This window comes from Octopus bimaculoides, chromosome 25 (genome assembly GCF_046866305.1).
Source record: "Octopus bimaculoides isolate indiv1 chromosome 25, ASM4686630v1, whole genome shotgun sequence".
Taxonomy (NCBI): Eukaryota; Metazoa; Mollusca; class Cephalopoda; order Octopoda; family Octopodidae; genus Octopus; species Octopus bimaculoides.
Genome location: NC_142952.1, coordinates 1687467 through 1714512, shown reverse-complemented (window position 1 = coordinate 1714512; position 27046 = coordinate 1687467). Strand labels below are relative to the sequence as shown.

General features: G+C 37.1%; 2 protein-coding genes across 3 annotated transcripts in view; one reads left to right on the top strand and one right to left on the bottom strand.

The window, feature by feature from the left end:
• The window catches only part of LOC106875895 (E3 ubiquitin-protein ligase parkin), a 20734-nt gene extending 10047 nt beyond the window's left edge, over positions 1 to 10687 (top strand). For both annotated transcript variants that reach the window (XM_089342208.1, XM_089342209.1), the window contains exons 5-11: positions 3281 to 3387; positions 5251 to 5384; positions 6526 to 6587; positions 7719 to 7853; positions 8392 to 8469; positions 9287 to 9380; positions 9912 to 10687. In XM_089342208.1, coding sequence (XP_089198334.1) covers positions 3281 to 3387; positions 5251 to 5384; positions 6526 to 6587; positions 7719 to 7853; positions 8392 to 8469; positions 9287 to 9380; positions 9912 to 10012 — 711 coding nt within the window. In that variant the 3' untranslated portion in view covers positions 10013 to 10687. The remainder of the gene's footprint in view (positions 1 to 3280; positions 3388 to 5250; positions 5385 to 6525; positions 6588 to 7718; positions 7854 to 8391; positions 8470 to 9286; positions 9381 to 9911) is intronic.
• A 785-nt stretch (positions 10688 to 11472) lies between these two features.
• LOC106875897 (uncharacterized) overlaps positions 11473 to 27046 on the bottom strand; it is a 24722-nt gene continuing 9148 nt past the window's right edge. Inside the window, exons 2-7 of the mRNA XM_014924203.3 lie at positions 20532 to 20915; positions 16819 to 16866; positions 15933 to 15974; positions 14901 to 15029; positions 14143 to 14224; positions 11473 to 13216 (exon numbers count right to left, since the gene is read on the bottom strand). Coding sequence (XP_014779689.1) covers positions 12880 to 13216; positions 14143 to 14224; positions 14901 to 15029; positions 15933 to 15974; positions 16819 to 16866; positions 20532 to 20915 — 1022 coding nt within the window. The 3' untranslated portion in view covers positions 11473 to 12879. The remainder of the gene's footprint in view (positions 13217 to 14142; positions 14225 to 14900; positions 15030 to 15932; positions 15975 to 16818; positions 16867 to 20531; positions 20916 to 27046) is intronic.

Sequence of the window (27046 nt, the reverse complement as noted above, 5' to 3'; positions counted from 1 at the left end):
TATATATATATATATATATATATATGTATATATATATATATGTATATATATATATATGTATATATATATATATGTATATATATGTATATATGTATATATATGTATATATGTATATATATGTATATATATATATATATATATATATATATATATGTATATAATATATATATATATATATATATATATATATATATATATATATATATATATATATATATATATATATATATATATATATATATATATATATATATATATATATGTATATATATATATATATATATATATATATATATATATATATATATATATATATATATATATATATATATATATATATATATATATATATAGGAAAATCTCGAAAAAGCGAAGATATATTCATGAGTTATCGGGTATATATGTTTCAAGCAGGACAGCATTCCTCAAAATGCTGCAATGCAAACTTATGTACAATCTAATTGCTCCCATAGTTGATTGATTAAAATGCTACATAGAGAGAGGAATTCAACATCATTCTGTTCTTATCAAAGTTGTGTCATCGTATTTGAAACCCCGGTACCTAATAAACCAGGAATAAATTTCCAGTCTTTTGTGCTTTTCCTGTTATATTCTGTAACTATATGGACATGAATATTAAATGATGACAATGTGTAGTCATGAGGCTCTGGGTTCAGTTCTGTTGTGTGGTACCTTGGGCAAGTGTCTTCTACTAAAACTCCAGGCTGTCCAAGGCCTTGTAAGTGGATTTGGTTGTTGGAAACTGAAAGAAGATACTGAGAATATTTGGAAGGAAAGACATATTTTTTGATGACGTAAATACACAACAGTGACAAAACCAGTTTTGCTTCTGTCTTAATGGCTTATTCTTGTGTTTCTGGGATGGTTAGAGTGTGTTCTATATTGTGATTGAGTAGGGTAAGGCTTCTGAGAAGTTTATGTCATTTGCAGGAGTGGCCAAGAAAGTTATTAGAATGAATACATATTGAAAGTTAGATAAATAGATAGACTTGAAGGATAAATAAATAAATGATGGCCAAGAAGAAAGATGTAATCTAAAGCACTTGATACAGAAGTGTGTGTGGTTTTTGTGGCGAGTAAGTATAAAGAAAAAAAAAAATAGATAGAACGATAGAGATAGATGTATTTTAAGGTTTTTGTCTTGGCATAGTGATGCTAATAACCAGATGTTGAAACTCTACGTTTCAGAATGAAGCATCATGAGAGTACAGAATCCACGAATACACATGCACTCAGCTCTGACTGCACTGCTTCTTATAGCAGAAACAGATGTAAACTTATTAATGTTATTATGCAACTCCTGTTCATTGGTCATTCATTGATATATATATATATATATATATATATATATATATATATGGTTTAGTGGTTAGGATTTGCACTCATGATTATGAGATCGTGTGTTCGATTCTCAGACCGGGCGTGGCATTGAATCTTGAGCAAAGCATTTTCTTTCATGTTGCTCTGCAATCATTTTGACATCTGACATGTGGCACCTGTTGAAGGAGGTTTGTTGGGGTGCGGGGGTGGGGGAAAATTACATGCAGGGTGACAGGGGTTCATGGATATAAAGGACATGTCTTTATAGCCTCGATTTTGCCTAGCTGGGGACAAGTTTTCCCATGCAGATGAAATTGTTCTTTGTCTCAATCCTTTGTCATCTCTTCTGTAAGGGTCAACATCTGAAGATCGTTTCTCACCACTTTGTCCCACACCTCTTCCTGGATCTTCCTCTTCCAGAGGCTCCTGTCACATTTAAAGATTGGCACTTTCTTATGCAGCTGTCCTCACCTATATGCATCATACCAGTGCAGTCATCTCTCTCGCACACAACATCCGATGCCTCAGAGACACAATTTTTCTCTTCAAACATTTACACTTCATCGTACATGCACCTTGACGTTGCACGTCCTTTGCATGTCTTCTGCAGTCACTGCCCATATTTCACTGCCACGTAACATAGCTGTCCATACACAAGCGTCATACAATCTGGCTTCCACTCTGAGGGAGAATCCCTTTGTTATCAACAAAGGTAACTGCTCTTTGAATTTTGCCGAACCGGTTCTTAAATAAATACAACCTCAATGAAAGCAAATATATTTTTAAAAAATTGACTTAAAAAAAATTGTTGACAATCTTTGTTCTACTCATATGCAGTTGCATTTATTTTATCTAATAAATCCATGCATTGACCGATATAGTCATCATCATCATCATCATCATCATCATCGTTTAACGTCCGTTTTCCATGCTGGCATGGGTTGGACGGTTTGACATGGAACTGGCGAGCCAGAAGGCTGCACCAGGCTCCCAGCTGATCTGGCAAAGTTTCTGCAGCTGGATCCCCTTCCTAACGACAACCACTCCGAGAGTGTAGTCGGTGCTTTTACATGCCACCAGCACAAAGGCAAGTCAGGCGGGTACTGGCATTGGCCACACTCAAAATGGTGCTTTTTACATGCCATAGACACATAGACACTCATATACAAAATGCGATGTCATTGAATGTGGAAAAACACACACACACACACACACACACACACACACACACACACACAGACAGACACATGCACGCTCATACACTCACTCATACACTGACAGACACATACACACACATATACAAAGTGTGACGTTGTCATTATCATGGTATAAAATGTCTTGTACTCTATTTGAGTATAGAAAGATTATCTCTCTAAAAGGTTATATTATTTTAATGGAAACGAAAAAAAATTATATGTTGACACTCGTGGGGTGTGATACTATTATACATTGATCTCCATTTTTGTAAGCAGTTGTATGTTTTTATTTCTGTATGTAGTGTAAATGAATCAAATATAAGCAAATGAACCAAATAGAAGCACATGTATGAACTGCTAATTTAACGGTAAATGCCACAATAATTATTATAGATAAATTTCTTAATATATATAGATTAAGCATATGTATTAAATGTTAAATTAAGGGTTAATATGTAACTGTAAATAGCTTGCAATCTTGCAGCTGCTGTGATAATTATTAACTGGTAATTGAACGGTAAATGTGTAAAATAAGATGATCTTAGTGTGTTATCAGATTAGAATTAAAAGTGAAAGAATAAAAGTGAAACAATATTATATCACATTACAACGAGTAAAATCTGAATGAAATCGGTTGGGTAGTTCTCGAGTTTTAGGGATTCACACATACAGACAGACACACATTCTCAGTTTTATATATATAGATATATATATATAGGATTTTCTTTTATCTTTTTTTCTAGAAATATGAATTTTACTGCCGTAAACATCCAAAGAAAAATTCAGTTTTATTGAAACACATCTTTAATAATTCTCAACATTATTCCTGCATAACCTGCGAAGGAGACTTGTAAGTTGGTTCATTCTCTAATTTTGTTGTCTTATTGAATGAATGGATGAATGAATATTCCTGTCCCCTAAGAGTTTAGAGGCCTTAAACTTCTGAGCCAATTAACTGTCAGGGGTTGAAACCCTTAGCTTTTGTGTCTTTGCAACCCTTAATAACCTGTTCTTTTAATTCTTTTACTTATTTCAGTCATTTGACTGTGGCCATGCTGGGGCACTGTCTTGAAGGGTTCTAGTCAAAGAAATTGACCTCCTTATTCTTTTTTTTATCCTGATACTTATTGTATTGCTGAACCACTCAGTTACGGGGATGTAAACACACCAACACCGGTTGTCAACACCGGAGGGGGTGCAAACACAGGCACAAAGGCACACATAAATGCGCGCGCGCACACGCACACACACACACACACACACACACACACACCATAAATGACAGAGAATTACTTTGAGGAAATTTTATTCAGCTAGAAGAAAATTTCAATATCATGACAAATTGTTTCATAGCTTAAAAACATGTAAATAATATATATTATTATATTTAATAATGAATTACTTACATATCTGCATTAATGCAAAATGTAAAAAATCACAAGGCTTTGGTTGGCCTGAGGCTATACTAGAAGACACTCGGCCAAGGTACTACACAGTGGGACTGGACCTGGAACCATGTGGTTGGGAAGCAGACTTCTTACCACAGAGCCATATCTAGGAATTTAAGTTTGATATTGTCTCTCCCTTTGTTTGACCACCTTTCAAGGTTGTATAGTGTTGGGAGGCCCTGCTTTCTCTTCTGACCCAATTTACATTTGGGGGTCGGCACCCTTACCCTTGGTCGCTTCGCAAGCACTGACAGTCTGTCGAAGTTTATCCTTGGCATTCTTCCTTTCCTTGTTTGTCTCCCTTGCAGGTGCCCCAGCATAGCCTCAGGGCTGCTGAGCCCAGACTGCATGCCCAGTTATGCTGCTGGTGTAGCTGTGGATACAACAATGTTTTTTCTTTAACCATTCTTTAAACATTCTTTAACCATAGTCTTATTAATACTTTGACTGGAATCATAAAGTCCTCTCTAATCTTGTGTATTTTGCCTTCCAGGTTCTCCAAGTTCCAATGTTTGAATTTTAGAGTTGTCTCCCTTACTCTTTTCATTGCCGGTACAATTTAAAGTCTGACAATTATCCAGGGCTGAACCTGTAGGTTAGGCGACCATAAACAAACCAGTACCACTTGTGAAGTAGTAATGGGGGGGGGGGGGGCAAACATAAACACAAAGATACACACGCACACACCCACCCACATATGTATGCATACATACATACATACATACATACAAAACTTGCCAGAAATTTATCATCTAAGTATATACGAGCGTATTTAGGCATGCAACTATATGCACGAAAATGCACGCATAAAGCAAATCATACACATCTGCACATATACATACATGTATACATACATGTATACCCTGTTGCTGATGTTGAAATTCTAATGAAGTAAATTTTGAAAATGGTGAAGAATTTAGCAAAATAAATTCCTCATTATTAAGCTGACATTTGGAATATAAATTAACATGAAATTTTTATTCAAAGCATTTTAAAAGATTTTAATTCAGAGCACTTTAAAAGATTTTAATTCAGAGCACTTTAAAAGATTTTAATTCAGAGCACTTTAAAACCGGATGTTTGTATCACAGAACTCAGGATGGTGTTAGACAGGTTGGTCTTAAAAGGATTAATTTTAGTCATTTTAAACAGGATGCTGATATCATGATACCAGGGGAGGGGTAGTCTCTTGTCTATTGATTAAATATTTCTTGACACCAAAGTCTTTAATTGGCTTTTATTTACTTTCTTCTTTTTTTTTTCAGGAACCCCATATTGATTTATCCCTGTGAAAAAGGTCATGTGATGTGCCTTGACTGTTTTAAAATTTATTGCGTCCAGTATTTGCTCGAGAGGAAATTCCGTTTAACCGACCTTTGTTACTCAATAAGATGTCCGGGTGAGTGATTCTTTATCTCCCACCACTCATGTTGCAGGGGAAAGGAAACTGTGTGCAGATGGTGCAGGCATGGCTGTATAATTAAGACGTTTCTAATCATGTGGTTTTGGGCTCAAATTAGAATAGTTTTCCAAAGATTTCTAATGCTGTTTCTTCATACTTTAATTTAATTTACAGGTGTAAATTAGCTTAGATATGACAATTTATATAAGTATATTAAGTATATGATTTAACTTATAAAACAGAGTTCAACAAATTCAATCATAATTTGCATAAATGGAGTAGATTAGATGTTAATATGGATTGAAATTTGCGATGGACTGGTGTCCCGTCCAGCTGGGGGGAGGGGGAACTCACATGCCATAGAAACTGGGAAACCAGGCCCATGAGCCTGGCTAGGCTTTGAAAGGACGACATTTATCGTTTTCATGAATTGAAATTATTTTTTATTCATGTAGCTGTATGATCGTTTCATACAGAAAGACAATAAATTCATTTTATGAATCTGGGTTGTCAAAAAATATTCATCAGTCGCAAAAATTTAAAGAAAGGTGAAAAAAAGCTAAAAAGACATTGGAATTACATAGGTATGGTGTTTGTAAAGTTTGTACTAATCTATAGAGAGAACGTAACCCTTATTAATTTTTTTATATATATCAACACCCGACTGAGACCCTTTAACCTTGTTTTAAATAGAAATGACTCTAAGAACAGTTACACATTACAAACACCACACCTAAGTAATTCTAATGTCTTTTTAGCTGGGGGTTTTTTTGTCCTTTCTTTAATTTTTGCTACTGAAGAATACTTTTTGACAATCCAGATTCTTAAAATGAATTTATTGTCTTTCTATATGAAACAATCATATAAATAGATAAATAAAAAAATAATTTCAATCTATATTAACATCTAATCTCCTCCATGTATGGCCTGTGATCTGGTCAAAGACGTTCTAGTCATGACCACCCCTCCTGTTATTCTCAACCACCACTACCACCGTCACCTACAGCACACCCCACCACTATCTACATCACCACCACCACCACCACCACCACCACCACCACCTTCATTAGCACCGCCGCCGCCGCCACCATTACTTGCTACTTCATCTTATTCCATTCTCTTTCAAATCCTTCTTCAGCTCACTGTGACCACTCCTTCATCCAGGAAGCTCACCATTTTCGAATTCTTGGAGACGTCAAGGTAAATATATATGTGACTTGTTGATGCTTTTCTTTTTTTGTTTTCTTTTATCTTAAATATGAATTTGAGCTGGCAATGATGTTGTGGTGTTCATCCATTGCATTAAAACTGTGCTGCTGGGGATGGAAACGGATGCAGTGGGTGACCAAGGTGTCTTGTTTGCTTCCATCTTTCTCTCTACACTCCACATTGCTGCAGCCACGTTCCCCTCCATCGAGCCATAGGCTCACTCGCTCCATCAGATTGACGTTACCTGTACAGGTGCAATGGGTGCCACATGTCACATGTTCAAATGATTGCAGAGCAACCACATGCACATCCATTCATGTGCACATGCACACATCACACGTACATGGAAGTTAGAGCTGTAATTAACTTCCAAGTGGTAAGTCACAACTGACAAGTGTATAATTAACTTTCAACACTTAATTCTAGTGCAGTCATTGCCGGCTGGTTATAAATGCTGGGCCTATGTTTTTCACAAAGCCAGAAGTAAAAGTTAAGACATGCATTCAAGAGCCAGAATAGAAGTAGACTCAAGATCACATGACCACCTGCCATTGGCTGTTTAACTGTATCCTAGTGGATCCACTTGAAATTATTAGACCAACCACCTAAGCCGTATATTTCTCTTTTAAAGCTACTTTGACCAATAACATCCTTGTGTGCTCTTTCCATTTCAAAAAGAGTTTTAAAGAGTTTATCTAATTTGTGTTTGCATTATAATTACTTAAGTACTTCACTGTTTATGGTGCTTACATCATCAAGGAATTGTTATTACAATGTGGCTCTCTGTGAGTATTTGCCACTGACAACACCCAACAAGGCTGAAATACATCTAGCATTTTCATTAGTTGCTGCTGAGTTGATTTTTGCCCTGCCCCCAATATATTTTTGCCCTGCCCCCAATATATTTTTGCCCTGCCCCCAATATATTTTTGCCCTGCCCCCAATATATATTGTGCTTTTAAACACAGCATCTCCACTAGAGATGTTAACTGTGGATGACCTCAGCAATAAATTACTTTTCAGCAATGTACTTACATTAAATATGATACATAGATAACTATTTTGATTTATAAATTATTTTCAGAGGTCCTTTGATTAACATTCCTAATTGTTTCTTTACAGTATGAAGAATACCAGAGCCAGGCAACAAGGGCTTATCTTCAAAATACTTATTCAGTCTACTGCCCGAACCCTCATTGCAAAGAGTGTTTCGAGGCTGATCTAAATGTCACTGATATTACCTGTTACCGCTGTCAGGTGAGTATTTTTTGCTCCCCTTGTTTTAATATAGTTCTGGCTGTGATCTTGGTGCTTAAGATGTCTTCCACCATACTCTCAGGTTGACCAAAGCCGTGTGGGTGAAATCTCTATCAGAGTCCTTTAGATGTGTGTATATGTGTGAGTGCGTGCGTATGTATGTATGTATGTATGTATGTATGTATGTATGTATGTATGTATGTATGTATGTATGTATGTATGTATGTATGTATGTATGTATGTATGTTCATTCGACCTTTAGTTCAGGCAATTGAAAACAAACATTATTTATGGGATGACCCAATATATATATATATATATATATATATATATATACTCACACAATGGGCTTCTATCAGTTTCTGTCTGCCACTCTGCTAACTTGGGGCTATAAATAGAAGGCGCTTGTCCCAAGGTACCACGCAATGTATATTTTGATTATTTGTCTCTTTCTATGTCAATAATTATAATTTAATCAATCTGGTGGTTACCAATTAACAATTAGTGATGTTTTTTTGGGTTTTTTTTCTTCCTACAGCACAAGTTCTGCCGTCAGTGTTCCAATGAGGCACATAATGGACCATGTGGCCGAGAACCAGTTGAAGGAAGCGACCTGGTAAGAGTATTTATTTGCTAACTATTTCAGGTTTGTGACAGATTTCTTATGTGAGTGCGAAACCAATATGACCAAGGAAGCTATTCAAATGCATGGCTGGGAAGTGCTGCCACACCTGCTGTACTCTCCCGATTTGGCACCAATGGGTTTCCACCTCTTTCGATCTCTTTCAAATGCTATGCACAGAGTTTCGTTCAATACTGATGCAGAATTGAGAGCTTGGTTGGATCAATTTTTTCGAGTCGAAATCGGGTGATTTCTAGCAACGAGGTATTGAAAATATTGTTGAACGATGGGAAAAAGTTGTAAACAACAAGGGCGAATACATTATTGATTAATTAGTTGTTATTTTTTATTAAACTTTAAAAAAAATTTAAATTAAAAAAAAACCGCGGGAACTTAGTTGCCAACCTAATATAATTTCTCCATTATATATATATATGTGTGTGTGTGTGTGTGTGTGTGTGTGTGTGTGTATAAAGAAAGAGAGCGAGAGAGAGATATACACACACACACACACATACACAGGACAACGGCCATGCTCAAGTGGTGTTTTTTACGTGCCACCTGCACAGGAGCCAGTCTAGTGGCACTGACAACGACCTCGCTCGAATGTTTTTTCACGTCTAACAGACATATGTTTACCTGACCCCTTAGCCTGTGGTACTTAGTCTTCCATCTGTAATACAGCTGCATGAGACATTAGACACACACAGGGCAATGTTTTGATACTGTTAAAAATAAAAAAAGGCACATCTAATACATTGGAAAATATGCTATTTTAAAGAGGGAATTCTTCTTGTCAATTCTTCTGCAGTATCCAGATCACCAATTGGCACAACAGTCAGCTACCTTGATTCATAAAATCTCTAAGAAGTGTCCAAAATGTGAAGTCAATGTTGAGAAAAGTGGTAAGTTATTCTTTGAGAATTATTTTCCATTTCTCTATGGGTTTATTTTGTCCCTCACCCCATAGGCTTTTTGATCTTTGTCTTTCATAGTGATTGAAGACTTTCTAGTTTTCTGTATTTTACATTTTACGTACAACCTCTGCCTTTAGCCTGCATTTTCTCCCCTGTGGTTTCGGGCGAGTTAAGGGGTGATTTGTCTGATCCCTGCTGTGTTTTGTTTACTGTGGATTTTTACATGGAATAAGAGGGTATTTTACAAGGGCACATTTGTCAGACGGTTTGGCAAGACTGATCTAAATGTCTAGGGCTCTTAAGAATGGTTGGTGCAGGCATGGCCCTTGAGTAAAGTAACTTTCCCACTGCACAGCATTGTGGGCAAATAGCCTTCTTGGGCTAATTAGTGCTTTATGAGTGGATTTGCGTAACTGGTACTTAATTTTTAAGCTGAAAATAACATTACTTGCTTAATAAATTCATCTGATAAATTTTGTTTTCTATAATGTTTTTTTTTTTACTCTTTTGTTTTAATAGGTGGTTGTAACCACATGATTTGTAAATGTGAAGCAGAATGGTGCTGGGTCTGTGGAAAAAAATGGTCAACTGAGTGCTTGGGAGAACATTGGTTTGACTAAATATCTTCAGAATTGATCTTGCTATTTTATTGATTTTATAGATCATAATCAATGATACCGATTTAATCCCAAACACCATTCCAGAATTTTAAATGGAGAAACTACACGGAATATATTATGCTCTGATTCTAGCGAAACGGTTGAGAAGCAAATATATTAAAGAAATCTAAAGACAGTACCAGGTGAGTCCCACCTGGTACTCTGTCTTGATTCTTTTTTATTTGTTGTTCCCCGCCTCTCTCTCTCTATGTATCTAATTTAAATATAAAATAAACTTGTATTTCTTTAATTCTTTGATTGAAGATAACTTTTTTTTAATTATTAATCTTCTCTTTGAAGTGTATATGTATTTACATTCACTCTAATGACAAGGCATAACTGTGTGGTTAAGAAATTTTCTTTGCAACTATGTGGTTTTGAGTTCAATCCCATAGCAAGTCACCCTGTGCGTGTGCCTTCGACTGAAGTACTAGGCCAACTCATTCCTTATCAGTGGATTTGTTAGACAGAAACTGAAAGGTACTTAAGATAAGAAGGGAGGTTTATAAAAATAATAAGAAATAATTATTAGAGAGTTTTAAATATAATAATATAAATTATCTACATGTTTTAAGTTATGAAACAATTTGTGGTATTTGATTTTTGTTATTTTTAAATAAAATTTCATCAAACTTTCTCAGTCATTTACAACTTTATGTATGTGTGTGTGTGTATGTATATATGTATGCATGTATGTATTGTTGACATCATAAGAATTTAGAGACTTGAAGAAAATGTGAAATAATTCACTTTTGGAATGGTGAAACTTGAAGCAGATAGAGCTATAAATAATAGTGTGTAACCCAATTACTTACATGCTGTTGTTTATAGCTTTATCTACTTTGTGCTTCACCACTTCAAAAAAGAAATATATATATATGTATGTATATGTGTGTGTGTGTGTGTGTATGTTACCCAGCCACACTGCTTGACAACCAGTCTTGGTTTGTTTACATCTCCATAACATAGCAGTTTGACTAAAGAGACTGATGGAATAAGTGCCAGACTTAAAAACAGAAAGCATAGGCACTGGGGCTCGATTTGTTTGACAAAACTAGTAGAGGCAGTGCTCCAGCATGGCTGCAATTCCAATGACTGATACAAGTAAAAGATAAAAGAAGATATTTTGACCCGTTTGACCTCTTGTTACCAGTCCAGTTGCCTACCTAAGATATTTGTAGGAAAAATTCAGGTTGGTGACTATATAAATAAATATGTACTGGGGTCAATTTGTTCGTCTAAACTCCCACCACCACCACCACCAAGGAAGTGCCCCAGCATGGCCGCATTCCAACGACTGAAACAAATAAAAAATGGAAGATGCCACCATACCAGGGGGGTTGCATTGTCCCAATGGATGATGCATTAAGTCTGCCACTCAAAATTAAATCAGAGCGAAAAAAATAAACTCCAAAAGGGGAAAAAAAATGGAAAAACATTTATTAGGTTCATTTTATTATCAAAACAGGTGTGAAGCTTGCTAATTAAGTTTGATAAGATTATAAAAGAGTTAAATATATAATATTCATAGAATTCCCGAATGTTTTCAGCAATAGCTCATTGTCTACTTTCGTTTGTGACACGATCTCAGTCTGACAATCGATTTATTCCAGATGGAATCGTTTTCTTTGGTTTCCTTTCTCATTAGCATCATCAATATCCAAATTAATAAAAAAATATAAAAATATAATCAAAACAAATATATAAAAAAAAATTGCCTTAAAAACCATATTGACATATGAAGAGTTTTTTGTTTTGTCTTTTTTTCTTTGTAAACGAACGTATATCCTTTTCCTTCATACAAAGATGTTTTGGCTGGACATTGAGCAGCAACGAAAACCAACTTTTTTTTGCAGTGAAAAAAGCTAATATTTATCTGCAGTAGCTCATTAAATATTTTAGCCATTCTGAATTGGCTAAAATAATTGAAGAATTTTGTTGTAATAAAAATAGTGTTCTCTCTTTCTCGATTTCGAAATTTAAATCTGTTGCTGGAAAACGTATCTTTTCCTTTCTATACCTTCGCTCAATGTTAAATACAAAGGATTTTTGATGTAATATTAAAGCATATATATATATACACACACACACACACACACACATATATATATTTATATATATATATTTATATATATATATATATATATATATATATATATATATATATATATATATACATTACTTTATTTTTTCTGTCTCCGATGAAGGGAAGTACTGGATCTTCCCAGAAACAGCTGTAAGACTCTATCCATAAAATACTTCTCCAACCTTACCTTTGCTCTCTTTATCTTTTTGTTTTTATATATTTACATATATATAAAAAATTCTGTACACATATTTTAATTTCTACACGTGTGAGTGTGTTTTTTGTATGTATGTATGTATTTATGTATGTATATATGTATTTATGTATGTATGTATATATATATATATATATATATATATATATATATATATATATATATGTGTATGTATATATGTTTGTGTGTGTGTGTGTGTGTGTGTGTGTGTGTGTATCAATGTTTGTTTTTTATGTCAAGTTCTACATAAAAAGAATTTAACATTAAACTGAATGATGACTCAATACTTTTTAGTAGAGTACATATTTAATAACTTTTACAAAGAAAAGGTTGATAGTGACTTTGAAGTGCCAACTTGTTTGAAGTCACTGCGAACCTTTTCCTTGAAAAAGATATATATATATATATACATACACACATTATATGTTTATGTATATACATATATATATATGTATATATACAGATATATATATATATATATATATATATATATATATCGTAATATGAAGCTGTTGTAGGTAGTGGCTTTTATGTAGCCAAGTTATTGACTATTGTAAAAGCGAACGGGGCGCCATCTTGTGGCGAACGGGATTTACTTGGTGTATTCGGAGGAGATCGTTCACTTAACTGGTTGCCACAAGATGAAACTGATTGGTCTGACTGACTGGCATCTGATGTAGATCGCAATATATGCGCATGTTGTCCGTCTTTGTATGGGAATGCAGGATAGCTGGATGGCATAAAACTTGTAAAGTTGTTGTAACCTTTACCGAAAGACTTTGGCGTTAACGACTGGGGTAGGATATTATTCCAAAACCTTGTCGGTACTTTATGCGTATCTGGATCTGGAGACGTCTGGTTCTTACTATAATATAACAAACAACGAAATAGTTCAGTTATTACTCACACACAGAAAACGTATCAAAACGGTTAATTCATTTGTATGTAGGTCTTTCGTTTGTTTCAAATTTTGGCAAAGGTCAGAAGTTTTAGGAGAAAAGGGTTTTTCGACTACATTGGCCCTAGTGTTTAGCTGGGTCTTTATTTTATTCACAGTGAAAAGATGAAAGGCAAAGATGACCTCGACGGAATTTGAACTCAGAAAACCGGAATAAATACTGTAAAGAATTTTGCCAACTCGCTGCCACATTTTTTTTTTGTACAATTGGCACAAAGCCAGAAATTTTGTTGATGGGTGCTGGTTCAATTTATCGATCTCAACTGATACTTCTGTCTTGACAAGCGATACGTTGGCTTGATTATTTCCAGGTGAAAGTACTTGGCATTTGGATGCTGTTTGTAGGATATCGTCTCACCAGTTCAGAAACTTTTTGATAGGCATGACTGAATCCTAAGCTAGTCAAATCAATGTTTTTGCTAAGCTTAGTTCCTCCTGCACCCTTATGAGCGTCGGGTGGTGAGAAATCTCCCAACAGCACAATTGCAAGTCTTGTCACAGAACCTGATCTCAGATCAGGTCCATTTCCGCCAGTTCCGATTCCTTGGTCTTCAACGAAGTTTCTTCGTCTTCAGCGTTTCCCACCCCTCCCCACCTGCGGCTTCCATTAGAGAGAGAGAGGCTCGCGCTGGTCTCTTCGTGAGCATGCGTAGCACGTGGTCCATCACCTTCCGCAGTGTTACGGCGACGGTTTATTATAGGTTCCTCGACCTAGCTCTTTCCACGACTTTTTCAATTGCGATGTGGTTGCGCCCAGAAATTGTTAGTATGGTCTCGGTTCTAAGGAATGAATAACTGTATAAATGAAGATATGTACGAATGAATGAACTTACGTGCGACAATATATCCAGAGACAGAGAACACTTAACAACATTCCAATAACTCCGCAAGTGATAGCAATTATAGCTCCCAACACTGAAATGAAATGAAACGTATTAAGGTTTCCATATTAGTATGGTCGTCGGTTAAGTCTGCCATGAGTCCCAGCAATCATTAAGCCAGAGCCACGTTTCAATGGCTTATAATTGATTGAGATTACAACACTTTCCACCTGGATGGATCGCCAGTCCATCGCAGAGTTAACTTCCCAGTTATTGCTGGAACTCATTAACAGCGGAGTGGACTGGAGCAACGTGAAATGAAGTGTTTTGCTCAAGAACACAATGCGTCACCTGGTCCAGGAATCGAAACCACAATCTTATGATCCAGAGCACAACATCTTAACCATTAGAACACGCATTCTCTCCGGTGATATCTTTTACATTCTTTCAGGGATGTTTGGCCTCGTGACTAGCACGAACTGATTAGAGTGTAGGATCGATCCGGTACCGAACAAGGTTTCCGGATTATTTTTCCGAGGAGGTGGAGTAGGCGGTCCGCCCGGGCGGCACTTTTATGGGAGCGGCACTTTTGGGTCTGCTTTAGGCTATAAGCCTGCATAGTCTGTATTGAAATTAAATAACAGAGTAGTAAGAGACCGACTCGACCAAAATAACACACATATACACACACACGTAGCAAGTGAGAGGTTTAAAATGCCGTATGAGTAATTCTATGTTAACGAAGCGAAATATTAATCGATGAAACTTACTTAAAGCTGGCTGTTCGCTTTCTGCCCGAATCGGTGCCACGTTAGTGTTCTCTGTGGTGCTGGTGGAATTATAGTTTTTGCCTTTAGTTGTTTTCGTAACCGATTTTACGATGTTGTCTGGCGTGTTTTCTAAATAAACGAAACAACACAAGTTTAGCATCGATTTCATTATATTTATCACTTCCACCTTAGCAAAGGCGGAGATACTGTATTCAGTCGTGTTTGTTTGTCCGTGGACAAGATATCTCAAGAACCGCTGCATGGATTCGGATGAAACTTCAATCTTGCTTGCTTGGTTGCAGTGTTACACAGCCAAACTGGCGCCTAATGGGAAAATACTTTGAAAGTAAAGTGCCCCTGAAATGTGAATACAAACGGAATAACACAAGTTTCACGTAAACTGTAGCAGTGATTATTGAGATATTCGAGGTTTGGGGTGGGGTATAAATACCCAAAACGGTGCATAAGGGGAAAATACTCCGAAAATAAGTTAACTCTGAAAGGGAAGGAACTCTAGCCTTTCCATTAGACACATTATGGTGAGCAAAATATTTTGAAGTGAAAATGACTTTAAAAGTACAGTAAATATTTCGTAAAAGACCCGTTCGTAATCTCGGTGTGAAAAAGTTTTTTCCCATCGGTTTCTTTCGAGTGCATTCAACGTATCTCACCGCCAAATATTTGACTGCTGTTTCTAGCACGCCCTGCTACCACGTAACAGGTATTTGCGATAAAGGACCCGAAATACCTGTTGCGTAGTAGCAGGGCGTGCAAGAAATAACAGCCAAATCTTTCCTTTTCTGGGGAAAGGAGCCGTTTACGCGTTTTTTCGATGTCACATTCGTTGAAGTCATGGGAGATAACTCGGAAAAGAAAGAGAACCCACGAAACAAAACTCCGTTGCTGGGAAACTCAGACTTCCCTGGTGATCACAAGGCCCAGGGCTGTAGTAAAAGACACCTGCCTAAAGCGCAACGCTGTGGGACTGAACCTGAAGCAATGGGACCGTGAAGTAAATTTCATTCTACTTACTTGTTACTGGCAGAGATTTTTCGGTCGTAGACATTCGCAGGGCTGCAATGAAGATAAATAAATGAATAAATAAATAAATGGACAGAAATGATGGAATAAAATTTCAATTTAAATTCAAAAACGAAGTTCCTTCGCTAATAAAAATGACAATAAGTCACGACTGCGACAACTACGGCAACAACAACAAAAGCTACATAAACGAGTCTTTGTATATACATAAGCAGGTATGGCCGTGAGGTTAAGAAGCTCGCTTTGCTACTACCTGATTTTTCGGGTTCAATTCCACGTGGCGCAAGTGTCTTCTGCTCTAACCCAGGGTCAACCAATCTCTTGTGAGTAAATTAGGTTGAGAGAAACTGCGTGGAAGCTTGTCGTATATATATATATATGTATGTATGTCCGGCATTCGCCATGATAGATCGCTAGCCACTACGCATTCTTTATTTTCTCTCCTTGTTTCTTTCTGTGTTCCTTTCTGTGGAAGAGCGTCGGCTCGAAACGTTAAAGACTTTTTCACTTCCCGAGCGTTATACTAATAATTTGTTTGTTGTCTACACCACCTGTCTTCTTTTTTTTGTGAATTCTCCCCCTACACATATATATATATACATCACTATGTGTCAACCAGATTATCAGATGATGTTATACATAGCTTGTTACAATGTGCTTCCTTGCAATGTTGTGGCTTTCGAATGCCACCCATCTGGCTAGGCGGTCAGGCCAGCATTTCCTCGTCCATGCCCACGTTAAAAGGAAATGTTGGCCTCTTAAATGATTTAATATACGAAATAACTGGAAACAGACCCATCAACATACACTGCAATAGGTTGTACGAATTCAAGAGCAAATAAAAACATCAAATTATTTAGAACTTAAAATTACTTACATGTGTTCGTTGCTGCAGTTACCTTTGCTGTAGTCATTTCAGTTGTCGCTGTATAAAAATAAATAAAAAGTTTACAATTATTATGTGTATCAACCTAATTGGCTCTCTTCGATTACGACGACGCGGTTTCCAGTTGATCCGATCGCCGGAACAATTGCTCATGAAATTCTTTTCTACTCTAGGCAGGCACAAGGTCCGAAATTTTTGGGGAGGGGACCAGTCGATTAGATCGACCTCAGTCTTTCACTAGTACTTAATTTATCGACCCCGAAAGGATAAAAAGCAAAATGTTCATCGGCGGAATTTGAACTAAGAACGTAGTAGCAGACGAAATAGCGCTAAGCATTTCGCCCGGCGTGCTAACGCTTCTGCCAACTCGCCTCCTATCAATTGCTCCTGGAATTAATATACAAGTGGCTGAACACTCCACAGACAATTGTACCATTGACGTAGCCTTAACGTAGTCCTCGGGGAAATTCAGCGTGACACAGAATGTAACAAAAATGTGACAAGGCCGTTCCTTGGAGTGACAGCATATATAAATACAATGAATGAGCTTAAAACATAAATCATTTTCATTTGACATCTTCTAATACAAATCTTAGGACACCATCGTCTATTTACCAAAAAAAAAAAAAAAGGCGTGGATGTGTGGTAAGTAGTTTGCTTCCCAACCGCTTGGTTCCGGGTTCAGTCCCACTGCGTGGTATCTTGGGCAAGCGTCTTCTATTAAAGCCTCGGGCCGACCAAAACTTTGTGAGTGGATTTGGTAGATGGAAACTGAAAGAAGCCCGTCATGTTTATATATATATGTGTGTGTGTGTGTTTGCCCCCCCCCCCCACCGTCGCTTGACAACCAATGCTGGTGTGTTTACGTCCCCGTAGCCTAGCGGTTGGGTAAAAGAGATCGATAGATCAAGCACCAGGCTTACAAAGAGTAAGTCCTGCGGTCTATTTCTTCGTCTAAATCACTTTAAGGTGGTGCTCCAGCATGGCCACAGTCAAAAGACTGAAACAAGTAAAAGAATATCCAGGAACCAGTAAGAGCCTCTCTCCACGACCTTGCTTCCTCTGCTTTTGAGATTATCTCCCAGACAAGCCCTAAGCATTTTAAAGATTTTGGTGCCCCCCCCATATATATGTAATTCAATATATATACAATAATCCTTTCTACTCTTGGCACAAGGCCCGAAATTTTGGATGAGGGGGCCAGATCGATTAGATCGACCCCAGTACGTAACTGGTGCTTAATTTATCGATCCCGAAAGATAAAGTTGACCTCGGCAGAATTTGAACTCAGAACATAAAGACAGACGAAATACCGTTAAGCATTTCGCCCCAGGGTGCTAACGAATTTGCCAGCTCGCCGCCTTAAAATATTAACAATAATGAACCATGAAATATTGTTTTATTTTTCAAAATGAAGCAAAAATAAGATTTTAAAAAATGTAAATTTTTGTACATTTCTACTTGGTTTACATTTGAAGAGTTTTCTCCGACTTCTTTTTTTTAAATTTCAAGGTTTTTGATGAGATCCTTGAAATAAATATCATGCAAACACATCTGCTTCTATGCTTAGTAGAAATAAGGTATCCCTGATATTATTAGGTTGGTGCATAATTATTGCGGCTTTTTTTTATCCAACAAATTTTTTATTCAACAAAAACAATAACAACATTTAACAAAAACATCTTTAAATGATTATTCCGGAGCATATCCACCATCTACTTCTATTTCTGCTTGGTGCTTTGTTTAAAATTTTTATTGAATAAAAGTTATTGAAAAAAAGCCGCAATAATTATGCAAGTTTAAAGTGATTTCTTTTGTGTCATCTGTCAATCTGTCTGTCTGTCTGTCTGTCTGTCTGTCTGTCTGTCTGTCTGTCTGTCTGTCTGTCTGTATCTATCTATCTATCTATCTATCTATCTATCTATCTATCTATCTATCTATCTGTGTGTCTGTGTGTCTCAGTGTCTCTGTGTATATACAGAATCGCTGGAGCATCGGATAAAATGTCCACAGTATATCAGTATTGAGGAACATTTTGATTTCAAACACTGCCAAGGTGACTGCCTAATAAAAAAAAGAAAAAGAAAAAAGAGGGACAAGAATTTTTTAGCCACGTCATATAAGCTATCGGCCTGTCTGTCGGACTGATAACAAACGCACTATCAACCCAGGCAGCTGATAATCAAAGTTGTTTATGAGAAACCAGAAAAGAACCCCTATCCTTCTTTTGTTTTGCGATTAATCTTGGTATTGTGTTCTCTATTATAATATGTTATATTATTTATTTATCTATTTCAAATATTTAATCTCAAACTTGTTTTTCTCTTCCAAAACTTGTTTGTTTCTGAACAAAGTTGAAGTCTTTAAACTAACTTTTCGATAAACTGTAAACCCATAAAAAAAAAATGAAATAAAAATAAACACAAGTGAAAGAAGAGCAAAAAAAAAAAAAAAAATCACCATTAACAAAAAATGAAAAGACAAAAAAAAACAGTAAAAAAAAAAGAAAGAAGAAAACACCCCTCCCAAAATATAAACAGAAGTAATGTTTTCCTGGAGCCGTCGATTTACAAAGGAATCGTTTGAAATGTTCGAAATACGTTCCATCGCAGTCAAGAGTGATTATGGCTGTACAATAGGTTACTAACAAAGCCAGACCAGTCACACAGCTTCTTAAAGTGTGCCAGTCAAATAGAGAGAGGTAAATAGCGCTGTTTCAGCAGTTGATCTAATGAAAACTATAAAAGCTTTGAGGACTTTTCGGGTGTGTTACTGTCTAAACATTCACTTTCGAAGAGTTTTGGTTAGAGGATAGGACCTGTACGCTCCTAATTACACACAACTGATATGATCAATCTTTACATTATTCGAGATACTTACATCCATTTGTTTATTTAATGATATTGTATAATACCATTAAATGCCTTGTTCAGATGATATAATTAACTGGAAATTATTAGATAAGAATTTCTTTTGTGATCTTTTTTTATCGTTAAGAAAATCTGTTTAAGAATCGAAAGTAGTATCTACTCTGAAAAGTAATGCTTATCGCCATCTGAACATTGCTGTCCTCGAAGAACAGACGATATCGTTATTTTAACCCCAGGAGGACGCTCACCCGGCAGCTTATTCAGTGCTCTCTGCACACGGTAAAAAATTAGAAGTGGGAAGAGAAGTCCCTACTAAACCAGCTATGGAGACTACCAGACCATGCGGTTTCGACCTTATTATAGTTATCCTCGGTGATGGATACTCGTCTGCTAGACATAGTAGTTGTTAACCCCAGCCTGCAATATATATAGAAAATAAGTGACACACAGTCACTCTTCTTGCAACAAGCAAACGAGTTCGATAAGAAGATCTCTGTAAGAGACGACAACAGTAAAAGCAGTCTCTGTACCGAGGTTCTATGTTTATCGTCTTAGTTGTTGTCATTGTTGCTTAGCTCAAATCAGCTCTGATGAAGTACACATATAAAAGGACCTCATTAAGGGTTACTAATTGATTCCTTTATCATACTTATGAGATAATTATATGGGGAACGCAGCACCTTGCGTGGCACCTTGGGAAAGTGTCTTCTACTATAGCCTTGGGCCAACCAAAGCCTTGTGAGCAGATTTAGTCGACGGAAACTGAAAGAAGCCGGTCATAAATAAATAAATAAATAAAGACCAATTTTCTCGTGAAAAAAAAAGCCTACTCACATTTCTTCCCTTCCGGTTCTCCGCACAGGTACTTAATTGCCATGAAGCTTGAATATTGAGGGTAGACGCCTTGCTCGCATTTGTTTCCAATTAGCATCCACGTACTTAAATGCGAACATTCCTGCATCCCAATGCAGTGGGAAAAATCATGTTCATTGATAACTGAAACGGTGCAGTCTCCGTCCCTCAGGGTGCAGCAGCCTTCCTTGTAGTTAGCTTCGTTTGTCACCTTGGGGCAATGTTCACTTTCTGCCTTGGTTGCAAAAATCATCTGGATCACCTTTTTTATGACTTTTGGAGACTTACAATGAAGATGTAATACGTTGTTGTGAACGCCATAACAGGCGTTGCTAATGTGAATACTGTTTCTGATTAAATTAGAATCTGAAAAGAAAGTAGCAATACATTAATAATAATAATAATAATAATAATAATAATAATAATAATAATAATAATAATAATAATAATAATAATAATAATAATAATAATAATGGGACAATTGGAAAAAGAAACGGAGAGCCTAATTGTTGCAGCCCAAGATCAAGCGATAAAAACAAAACAACTTGAAGAAAAATGTGGGGAGAATGTGCCAGAAAAAATGTAGAGCCTGTGGAACTTGAAACGAGACAGAATGCTCCATGTTGGCATATAAGACCCATGCCCCATATTGGAGGCACGACCAGGTTGTAAAAGTGTTACACTGGAAACTGCCAGAAATGGGGATTTGAAGCTGGAAACCCATGGGACAATCGTCGAGTCGAAAGAGTCCTGGAGTCGAAACACTGTAAGATTTTGTGGGACTTTCCCATTCAAACGGACAAAAAGTTACAAAATAATAAATCAAGGCATAACGATTATAGTTAAGGAAAAGTGAAGTTGCTTACTTATCGACCCGTCACGCCCGCTTGAACCTGCTTTGGCGGCAATACTTTTGGAAGCAACACACACAAACACACACACATGTACTGAGAAAGATACTCCCACTGTGGATTCTTTCCACCTCCATCCACTGCCCTGCCGTCATAGTACAGGCGCCTTCCACGCCTCCCTAAACAAGATCATGAAGCATGACCTAGACTCGCAGAGTAAACAAACATATTTTGTAGTTTTACGCATTCAATATGCATTTAGTGCGAAAAATTAAAAATAAAAGCGTTAACAACACATTTTGCAGTTTTAAGAGCAGAAAAAACACAAACTACCACCTCCGCTATCAACACCACAAAAAAAGACACAACGTGCAAATGCCCCGTGGCTGCTCTTGCTAAAACTGAACACCGAGAAGATATTACCATATCGGTGAATGAATAGGAAAAAAAAAACTCAAAATATTTACTTAAGAAATACGTCGCAGCATTGCATTGAACATCCTCAAGTCCATTCAACAGGAAACATAATTGATCCCCACTATTTGCAGAATGGTAGGAATAAAAGCTAAGAAAATAGAGGAGGCAAAACAGAGACACATAGAAAAGTGCCTCAGACTCATCTGAGGCAACAAGATATACGTCGTTAGGGGCAAAAAAGTATAGAACGGTAGAGGTGAGATTTCATGCAAAAGATGAGGCGATAAAGCACTCCACAACGACTCTAAGGATTCACAAACAGACTCTGATATCAATGTACCTTAGCAGCATTTTGTCCATCTTTACGTTCTGAGTTCAAATTCCTCCAAGATCGGCTTTGCCTTTCATCCTTTCGGGGCCGATAAATCAAGTACCAGTGAAACACTGTTTTGTTGACGTCATTAGAATTCAGAAACTTCGAGAACGTGAAATAATTCTTTAGATTCACCGTTCCTCTAAAGAATTATTTCACGTTCTCGAAGATTCTGAATTCTAATGACGTCAACAACATACAATTCTCGCTGGTAACAATAGGTTTCTGAAAGGGGTAAGTCCGAAGGATTTCTTTGGTCCAATGGTAAAACAATCATCATGTTTTACAGAAAATGTAGGTTCGATTCCCACGGACAGTCATTGAATTTCTTTCCTACTCAAAGGCCTTTGAACCCAATATTACCATTATTATTATGGCTGTGTAGGGAAGGTTGTTTGGCAATTTGTGGTTCTGAGATCAACGTCATTGCACTCTGTGGAAGTGCCTTTTACTCTAGCCTTGGGCCGACCGGCACCACACACACACACACACGCGCGCGCATGTGTGTGTGTGTGTGTGTGTGTATGTCTTTGCATGCATGTATATATGTATATATGTTTGTTTACTTTTAGAAAACTTGTTTTATTGTCCAAACCTGTTTGACTAAAAAGGAAAAACTAAAAATAATCAAAACTAGCAAAAACCACGCCCCAGATATCCTGATCGAATCCGACGTCAGACTGAGTGGGCTGTCTTAGGTTGGCCATCCCTGCCCTCTCACCCCTATGCATACTTATATTGCAGACCCAAAGGTGCCGCCTTTACCCTCTCGCTCCTATAGACACTTATACTGCAGAGCCAAAAGTGGTACCACAATTAAACCGTTACCTGGGGTGGATCTCCCTCATCACCACTCCTACTTACGTTACTGAATAGACAGCACATAACTCTCCATCCACCCGTCCATCCATCCATCCACCCGGCAGTCCATCCTTCCTTCTAGCCACCCTTCCATCCCAAAATCTAAATCTATCGCTTTCGTTAAGATAAAGAATTGAAATGAAAGCAGAATTTAGGGATGGAATACAACAGATGTAACTAAAAGAGGCCGACACAGTAGGGGGTAAGAGGTAGATGCGGACTAGGCAGACAGAAGAGTGTGGGGTACATTTGAGGTAAAGAGAAAAGAAACTTTATATTAGAAAACAAAGTGCAATGACCATAAGAGATTTCTACTGTGACCATTCTGTCCTTTTCTAAATCAGGGACTAGAAGGGCCTGATATGGCCTTTATTTCTTTAGGTAACATAGTGTAATTTGAAAGAGATTTGGTTGGTGCTCCTTGGTGGTCAAGCGATGGAGCAGATCGTTAAAGGAATATCGATTAGTGTTATATTTCTGACTCCAAAGTGTAAACACGAGGGGGTACATACAAACATACACACACGCCTATATATATATATATATATATATATATATATATATATATATATATATATATATATATATATACATATGTGTGTGTGTGTGTGTGTGTGTGTGTGTGGCGTGTGTATGTTTGTATGTAACCCCTCATATATATATATATATATATATATATATATATATATATATATATATATATATATATATATATATACATAATTAATATAAACAGCAGTTTGCAATGTTTCACCAAAAAGGAGAATTATAATTGTCTCTAAATGTGACCAGGGTGTTAGAAACGCCCAACGGGGACCTTAATCGTCCGAAAATCAGCATTTTTCGGATGATTAAGGTCCATGTTAGTGTATATGCTTACGTTTATATGCGTTTACTACAGCATTAGAACATTTTAGCTCTTATTTCTAGCAATGTAGGTGTCATTTAACACCCTAGTCACATTTAGTGACAATTAAATATATATATATATATATATATATATATATATATATATATATATATATATAAACAGGATGGGCCGGAATTCATAACCCGTTTGTTATATTTATTCACATATTAATATTTATTAATACGCATATTAAGAAATAAAATAATAAATATAAACAATACAATAACTATAAAATAAGCATGTTAAGGAATGAAATAATACAACAATAAAATAAACATATTAAGAAATACAATTATTAAGTGAGTCATGACTCTCCCGTCGGTTGAGTTTCCGATCACGTACTCTTTCTTTGTCAGTCATAATGCTTATGTCGAATGTGACATTTAAGTTCCGCCAACGATTTGCAAAGAAGGCCACAAATGTTGCAAGTTTGAGGATTATAGGTCAGTGTAGGGGATATATTTGCAGCCGCTTCTGTTCTCCTTTGCCTTGCACTCCGAAGTCTGTTTATGCTGCTTGCAACAAAAAGTTTTTTATAGCATTTTGACGCAACAATCTCCATTTTGTTTGCACCAAGGCTGTTCGATCAAAGGTGTTGTGAGCTATCTTCATCTCTAAGAGGTTACCCTTCATCTTGTCCTTATATCTGAGCCATGGTCGACCAACATTCCTGAGCCCACTCTCAAGCTGGCTGTACATGAGGACTTTGGGTATTCTTTCGTCACTCAATCTGACGTCATGGCCAGCCCAGTGCAATTGTGAGTGTATAAGGAAGCTCTCGATTCCACCAATCTTACACTTGCTAAACAAGTTGGCATTAGAAACTTTGTCTTTTAGTGCACTTCTTAGGAGATACTGTGTAATCTATTCTGCTTAAATATCAGGAAGCTGACTCGAAAAGTATTCGAAGACTGCCATAGAGACGGGCAGAAAGATTAGAAGGTATTCTACCTAATGACTACGAAGACAGATGGAAATAAAAAACAGCTGAAACAGCTGATCGAGTTAAAAGAAGTTAAAAAAATAGAGAAGGTTTAGACGAGTCTTTAATTTTGAATGAAACACAAAAGATGAGCTGAGGCATGGTTGTGCAGTTGAGAAGGGCGTTTAGCATCCACGTGACGTCTCCTGTAGTCCTAGGTCGACCAATGCCTTGTGAGTGATTTTGTAGACGGAACTGTATAGAAGCCCGTCGTGTATATATGAATCTATGTACGTATAGTTATGCATCTATGTATGTATATATGTAGGTATGTGTATGTATGTGAAACGTAGGCAAATACAGGTATATAGAATTGTATGCAACAACAACAACAGCGACGACGACGACGACGACGAGACGCAACATGAATGAATTAAGAAAAAAAAATCTTGTGGGGTTTCTCGACGTTAAAAATGCAAACTATTTCGAGTCAAACATTTTCAATGGCTGCCTCGACCACTCCAATATGAACAGTTGTCTCCTTCACATTGATGACAACAACTTCGTTAAGCGTTGACGAGTCTACGGGATCCAATCTATAAGTGGAGACACCTGCCGCCTCACAAAGCTTCATTGACACTGTGACCTTGACAGCTTCTTCGTCTTCTACACACACACACACACACGCACACACGCACACACACACACACACACACACACACGCACACACACACAAGGCGTTGTATGAACGATTCGTCAACAACGGTCTCGACGGCGATATTAAATCTGTTGCTCGTCGTGGAAAGGTGACATGTTTATTGGTGTTTGAACACAAGAAGAAGAAGAAGAAGAAGAAGAAGAAGAAGAAGAAGAAGAAGAAGAAGAAGAAGGAGGAGGAGGAGGAGGAGAAAGAGAAGAAAAAGAAGATGAAGGAAGAGGGGAAGAGAGTCAGAGAAAGACGTGTTAATAAGTTTGCGTGCGTAGAATGTTCGAAGGAGAAGAAACTAAATGTTTAAATATTTGTGTCGATTTGACGTGTAAATTACTCAATATGTGGCTGTGTGTGTGTGTATGTGCATATGTGTGTGTGTTTGTGTGTGTGTAGGGAGAGAGGAAGTGGAGAAGAGTAAGACACTGAATTTAGCAATTCATAATTTTGTGACCCTAGGTGTCAATACTTCTATTTATATTCCCTCTCTCCTCCATCCATCTCTGTCTGTCTCCCCCCTCTCTCTCTTTCTCCTCCGTTTCTGTTTTCTCTTGAAGTATGATATCTTGGAACGTTTGGTTAATTTTAACAAACACTTTCAGACAGGGTAACAAATGTTGCAGTCCTAGAAAAGCTGAAAGTCCAAAGTCCAAAGACGCCTTTTGTCGAGAACCAAGTCTACAAAACTATCATATTTCGGAGACCATCAATGCTCCACAAATCATTAGCGAAGGCCATCCTGACTGGAAGTTTCGAGAGGACGGGTTGCAAGAGGCCGTCAAAGAGGTTTGTGAACCGACAATATCAAAGAATGGACTGGAGACAGGAGCCTGGTTCATTGTATTTACGTCGCAGGAACTGAAGAATCTTGGCAAGCTGACCCCTGGACACGGGAAAGGAATCTAACTTATGATGATCAGATGTCCCTACGAGGCAGGGAGCTGACAGAATCTGTAGAGCAATGGTTCTCAACCATTTTTTGTCTATGGACTCTTTTGATTTTCATTTTACTCTACTGAACACCAATGGCCATTCAATGTATCTTTTTTTATATTTTCCTCAGTCGACAACCAACCGGAAGGGGCGCCCTCCTGGGGTGAAAAACGGTAATAACGTCGGTTTCTACGGAACAGCCATGTTGAAGTGGTGACAAACATTACTTTATATATATATATATATAACGTGCACAATAGGGGCAATAGAGTACTGCATGATACACACACACACACACACACACACACACATACATGCGCGTATGTGCATTACAGTACCGCACGGTAGCGCATTGCTCAGCCAGTCTTGAAGCCCACGCTGCCATCCATATAATGTTAACCATGCTTGTATTATTAACTTTAAAGGCTGTAAGAGAGAAAATTCTGATTCTTTCCTCTAACTACGATTTCTCTTCTGTAACGGATTCATTACAGGACTATGAGAAATGGTTTCATGGGATG